This window comes from Ammospiza nelsoni, chromosome 5 (genome assembly GCF_027579445.1).
Source record: "Ammospiza nelsoni isolate bAmmNel1 chromosome 5, bAmmNel1.pri, whole genome shotgun sequence".
Lineage (NCBI taxonomy): Eukaryota > Metazoa > Chordata > Aves > Passeriformes > Passerellidae > Ammospiza > Ammospiza nelsoni.
The window spans coordinates 35484252-35490792 of NC_080637.1; the positions used below are offsets into that span (position 1 = coordinate 35484252).

Genomic DNA, 6541 nt, shown 5'->3' on the forward strand with positions numbered 1-6541 from the left:
AAACTTACAGCTTTGCTACTAGCAATGGCTACATCCCATTATAGAACTACTAGGTCACATTCCTACATGGGAAGGGTTCCCATGCTTTCCCAGCTAGGTCCAGTAACCAAAGGCCAGGCCTTTTCCAGCAGAGGCACAGTACCCATGATAAGTCAAAATTCAGAGCAAATAAAGTACACCAGAGCTAAGCAAGAACAGGATAGGACAATTGTAAACATTGAAACACATTTTGGTTTGCTGCTAAAAACAAATTTTTGACCAAAAATTTCAGACAAATTCAAGTAGTACAAAGTGTATGTATGTATGTGAGCAGGAATATAAATGATTCTTTATGCGTGTGTTTGTAGCTGTGAGAGCAAGAAAGGGCACACACACATGCACGTGTGGTGAGGGTGGGAGTACCCACAAGAGAAGCAGGAAAGGAGGGAGGGAGGGTGAGAGATGATTGCAAGGATTTTTTTGCTTTTCTAATAAGCAATCTGCTGAAAATAGAAACAACTGGAAATTTATTTTTGCTAAATTTGTTCTTTTCTGTAGGAAAAAAAATGCCCTGGCCAAAAATATCCACAGCTATAGTGAATCAGGACTAAACATATGAGTGGTATCTTTTTCAAAAAGACACTTTGCATCTCATTTCATGGGCCTGCTGCTTGATACATCAATACTGAAACTAGATACCATAGACCATTGATTTCACTAGGTCTACTCATGTGAATTAAGAGATGAGCTAGCAGTCCCAAAGGCACTTAAGTATTCTGCCATACTTATGCCTGGCACTAATGTACCACATAGACTGCTGTCAGAATTTTTTTCCAAAAGGTGCAAGAAAATGATGCAATAATTTTCTAATTTTGTGATTACTGTCATTTTTCCAATGAAGGTTATAGATAAATACTGCTCTGCATAAAATGGATGTAAATACATGGCATTTCAAGGAAATAAATTGTATTTCCATGGAAATCTATAGCTGTTGTGAAGCAAAGTTAACTCCAGCCTTAAAGTTTTGGCTTCCTTTTACAGCAGTATTGTTCTAAAAAATCCTACTGAGGATTTCTGAGCAGATCTTAATAACTTCTCCAAGTATTTATTCTGAAGCCATGCTGAAAATCCTACAGCACAATGACTATGCTTTATGGAGTAAGAGCCCAATGCTTCCATACAATTCCCCACAGCAATCATTGTAATACCCCTGTGGAGGGGGGCCTGCCACCAAATAGAGCCACAAAGTTATGTCATTGGCCTCCTTCTAGAGAAACAGTCCCCCAAGAGCCTAATTCATGGCCTTTCAGCAACTCTCCCACTTTGCTCTCCAGAGAAGCTCAAACAAGCACTCACTGTCTAAGATGTTTTAGTCTTCCTTATAATACAACAAATGGATTAGTCAGAGATTCCCAGACCACAAACTTCGATAATTTCCTAATGGATGTACTGAACATAAATCTCTCATGGAAGATGATGCCTTTTAAAATTATGAATAGCAAGAATTTCCACATGTAAAAATATGATGAGCCTCTTTTCCAACTAAATACTTCCTCAAAAATATGAAGTCAGATAATTAATTATAAAACTGTTTTTCCCCCAACAGAATCTTTGAAGAGACAGATGACTACCCTCTGATTATCCATGAGTCCTACTAATAAAAGACAGAAAAGACTCTTTTAGTAAAAACACCCACTCATGGCCAGCAATGTGTTTTTAAAGAAGGCAATTATAAGAACCAGCTTCATTTAGATTATGTTAGTGTAATGTTATTCATTTTTTAAATCAATAGCTCCTTCACTTTCACTCTAAATGTATTTGGAACCTAGAATTATTCATTCATTAGTATGAGATTTCTGAAATGGATCTGATGGCAAATGCATTTTATGCAGATCTCACCTCAACCCTAAAAGTACAGTCTCCAGATTCTTTTACTTTTGTTCAGAGCTTGTGCATTTTAGAGAAAATAGGCCTGCCCAACACCTAAGTAGAAACTGCAGTGCACTCGATCAATTTCCAACCATGACAATATCACACAGTGCATGTGTGACCAGGAAAGCTGAACTCAGCAGAACTTAGTCAGGACACCCTGTGAGCTGTGTGAGAACCAGTCTAGCATATTTATAACATACACTTCTACCTAGCAAATTCTACCCAAAGGAGTGTTAGTTTGTGGTCAAAGAAACTTCAGTTTTGATATAAGCAAACCTCCTGCTACTACAGCATTGCCCAAAAAAGATAAAATGTGATTCCTCTGAGGGTCTGGAAGAACGGATCCATCAAGAGGTGGAGACAAGGATCTACACACTTCCTCTCTGACAAGGCCAGCAGCAAAGCATTGGTTCATATTGATTAAAGGCTGGCAATGCATGTCTTTACTGCTGGAGAGAATAATAAAATGAGGTAATAGAAGCTCTTAGCAAGATAGTGTAAGACCTTTCTCAAAAAACCATGACGTAGATGACCCGACCAAATAATCAGTTGTTAACTTTCTGCTTCTGCAGAACCAGGATTTGTTTATCCTAAAAGCAAATTCTGCAAAAATGCTTTCTCCAAGAGAGGTTTTTAATGCAAGGTAAGTGATGCGTTGAGACTGTGATTGATAGCTGTTAAGTTTTGGAGTACCAACCAGTCAGGTTGGTTTTCTTACTCTATTTCACAGAATCACAAATCTCCAGTAACTGAATACAAATATTTAAATTTTATTTTTTAAAATTTGCTAAAAAATAAAATTAGGTGAAAGAGGTAATTAATTGAGTAATGTGCATGACTCAAATGGCTCTCTAATTACAAGTTAGTCTAATGCATCGCTTTGTGTTTTTCCTACTATCTGCCACTCTTTTACAAGGAGACAGTGCCTCCTAGTCACCTTGGGATACACTAGGTTTTTATTGCAAGAACATGTGTATTAGATCATACATACTAAAAGAGAGTATAACCTATGGTGTCGTGCACTCTCTCATGCAATGCATAATGTAAGTGGAAGGTTCATGCTGACCTGTAATCACTTGCTACAAATTTAGGTCTTCCTGCAACAGCAAGCTCTATATAGGTTGATTACTTCACCTGCTGCACTCAGCAGAAGGGCCTAATTCTGTTTTCAGAGATGCACACACAAGTGTCTTATTTTAGGTAGAAATGTATGCATATACCAACAGCACAATCATATTTCATTTTCTGATAACATGACTTTCATGCTGTATTGGAATCAGTATCTAAGTCAACTCAGTAAAATGGTACCTTACTGAGCACATGAAAATCTCTGATCACATTTTTGACAAGAACATTTCCTTTTTATTGTAGAAAATTTTACTACAACAGTAGTAGAATTGTATTTTCTACTTTCTACAAAAGGAAACTGGATTTGCTATATGAGCTCTACTTAAACACATTAACTCTTTTTGCTGTAGCATTAGCTGAAGTAAATGTAGACTTATGTTTTCTCTAAAATCTATTACCACCAACTGATATCAAGAGAGATTTTCCTAATACATAGTGATGGTGTCTTAAGCACTCTCCAGAAACATGTCTCATATAAATTCAGCTTCAGAACAAAAAGCCAAGCAGTTTCCAACACATTACACAAAAATTGACATTTGGGATATAATTTGTGACATAGCAAGCAGAATGCATCTTGTGATTTCACATGAACCAAAGGTTCAAAATCACCATAAATAATTCAAAGGTCTAGGCTATACATAAAAGATGTCCATAGTGGTAGCCTGTGTAAGATTTTTCTACTTGTAACAGATGAAACAGAGATATCTTAGGATGTTAAGCTCCCTTTGTTATTTCACTGTTGTGACATCTTCAATGACTTCCAACAAGAGCAAGTTGTATGCAGCCCTGCCTCAGAGGAAGCACAGCTCTTGTGCTCAGTGCGAACCATGCCCAACCGTGCAAAGGTTGGGTTCAGCTCCTGTACATCCTCCCCCTTGTCTTCTCTGAAACAATTATTTTCCATGATTACTCAGGCAAAACAGCAGCACCATATAAACATCCATTTTCCTCTCTTTTCCTTATGATTAGAGACATTTGCATAATAAAGACAAGATCTCTTTGCAAGAATTCCCAGTAACTTAATGGAACAAGGAGAACTTAGTAAGGAAAGTGAACAGCTTACTGGCAGAATATATACCCAGTTTCCATTAGCAGGATAGAAAAATGAAGCACAACAAAACTAATGTAAATTCCACTGTTAATAGAGGATATACTGAGATTAGATGGCATGTTATGTCAAATAGAGGTTTTACTCTAATTCTGTACAGATGGTAATTTAATACATGTTGTAAAAGAACAGTTTAAAAGCAGCTTAAGGCTTTTATTAAAACAGATCATGAAATGCTCCCATCTTTCAGTCAATAATCTCTTGCACATATGAATATAAGCCAAAACAGCATGAGCATCCTAACTATAGATTTACAGGAAAGAGGTTCCATAAATTTTATGAAGTGTAGCCTAATATTACAGGGTAATAAAACACCAATAACTGAGACAAAGTTATTTCTCCTGACAACTGTAAAAAAAAAAAAAAGGGGGGCAGTAAAGTAGTTATTTTCATAATACATCTTATTTGGGATGTTCATACAGCTCTTCTATATTAAGACACATGAAGTTCAATTGTTCCTGTCAATGATTCTGCAGTAAGACAACGCAAATTTGTTGCAGCTTAAAAATCTTTCCTAAAAATAACATTCCTAGGACCGAAAGAATCAGTACCTGTGCATTCAATTGTAGTTCCTAATTAAACTTAATGGAACTTGCAAGCGTTTACTACTTCAGAAGTGGCTAAGCTTGTCATAAATGACAAAACAAAGAAACTCTTCAACTTTACTAATTGAGAACTTAATTCAATTATACAGTTACCCTAGATTTTATTTCCTTCCTTAGATAATATATGCTGAAGTCTGCACAGGATAAACGGAGGCTCTGAACGATGAGTTTTTCACGGCTTAAAGGAAGCCTGAGATTTACACCAGAAATATAAGCTCTGGCTACTGGAAGGAAACTGGCAGTGGAACTTCACGTACATACTAGGGCGCTGATCGCTCATTGCATTTCTGAATGAGGCACACGTTTTGCCAGCAAAGCAAAGAGAGGATTTATTAGCATCGCTAACAGCCGAAACGCCTGCTGCTGTCGCAGCTGAAATTTCCCTTTCTAAAACCACTGCTGCCACGAGCACATACAAGTAGCGACGCCTCCTCACCAGTATCTAAAAATAAATAAATAAATAAAATAAGAAGGAGGAATACAGGGAGTCCCGATTTCCCCTCGCTGCCGTAGCCCCCGGCCAGGTCCTCGCGATCCGGGGCCGAAGCGCGGCCGCTCCGCGGGGCGCGCAGCGCGGGGCTCGCCCGCCCGCCCGGGGCCGCCGCTGTCCGCGGTGCTGACGGGCGCTCCCGTCGCCTCCGGGGCTGCCGGGCTCCGGACACAGGCAACCGCCGCCGGACCCGGGCAGCCGCCGCCGGACCCGGGCAGTCGCCGCCTCCCGCCCAACAGGTGCGCCGCCGGGCGCAAGAGGGTCCCCACCGCCGTCCCGCCCGCCCCGCCGTCCGGCCGCGGCCGCCCCCGCTCACCTGCGGCGCGGAGGTGGAGCAGGAGGCAGAGCGCCCGGAGGCAGGCGGCCGCCCGCCGCCGCATGGTGCGAGCCGAGGGCAGCCGAGCGCGGGGAGCCGCGGGGAGCTGAGGAGAGCCGAGGGCAGCCGGGCAGCGCCGCCACACCGCGTCCCGCTCCCCCCGCCCCCGGCAGTGAGCATGCCTGGGAGCGCGCTGCGCATGCGCAACGCCGCGCGGGCGCGCGGGCGGGCGGCCGCCCTCACCTGCCTCCCCTCCTGGCGCGGGGTGAGGCGAGGGGCTGGCACCGGCGGCAGCACGGGCGGCGGCTGACAGCGGGAGATCGGGGCGCGCAGTAGCCGCGGGGACCCGCAGGGTCCAATAGGAGAGGCAAAAAGAGAGATCTCCGTTCCAGTGGCATGTTCGGGGAGGAGGCGAGAATGGGTGGCGGGGGGTAATTTCCTCCTGGGTTTCCAGCTGGAGCAGCATTCGGGGCTCCTGCTGCGGCGGCACGGGGGAGATTGCATCTCCCCAATCTTGCAGCGCCGAGGAGGCGATCTCGGGAGTTTGGGCATGTCCGGGAGGACTTCGACGATGTGTGGGTTTATGCTTGAGGCACAGGTAATCCTCCTCTTCAGTGTGTTTGAAACACGTGTTGTAAAACAAGCAGTGTGCAAAAACTGCATTGTGAGAAATCACGGCTGATACATGAATAAAGGAAGAACCGCTGAACTCCAGGCAGTGGTTCAGACCAGGCTGATGCAACACCTCCTCAAGAGGCACTTAGTGAATTTGATTACACGGGTATCAGAGAGCAATGCAAAGAGGCCAAATATGAAGCAGTCCTGTAACAAGGTAATTTTCTAAAGTTGAGTTTAATTGATCAAAAGGTTTTCTGGAGAGCAACCATGAGAGCTAGTGGCAGATGTGTCACCCAGCAAGCGATCCATCTACAGGAGTCTGTTACTGGCATGGCAGGCAATGTACAGGCATGGTCAGGTCTGCA

General features: G+C 43.0%; 1 protein-coding gene across 1 annotated transcript in view; it reads right to left on the bottom strand.

The window, feature by feature from the left end:
* PTPRR (protein tyrosine phosphatase receptor type R) overlaps nt 1-5712 on the bottom strand; it is a 139401-nt gene extending 133689 nt beyond the window's left edge. The window contains exon 1 of the mRNA XM_059473220.1: nt 5559-5712. Within this exon, the coding sequence (XP_059329203.1) occupies nt 5559-5622 (64 nt within the window). The 5' untranslated portion in view covers nt 5623-5712. The remainder of the gene's footprint in view (nt 1-5558) is intronic.
* Between the last annotated feature and the right edge of the window lie 829 nt (nt 5713-6541).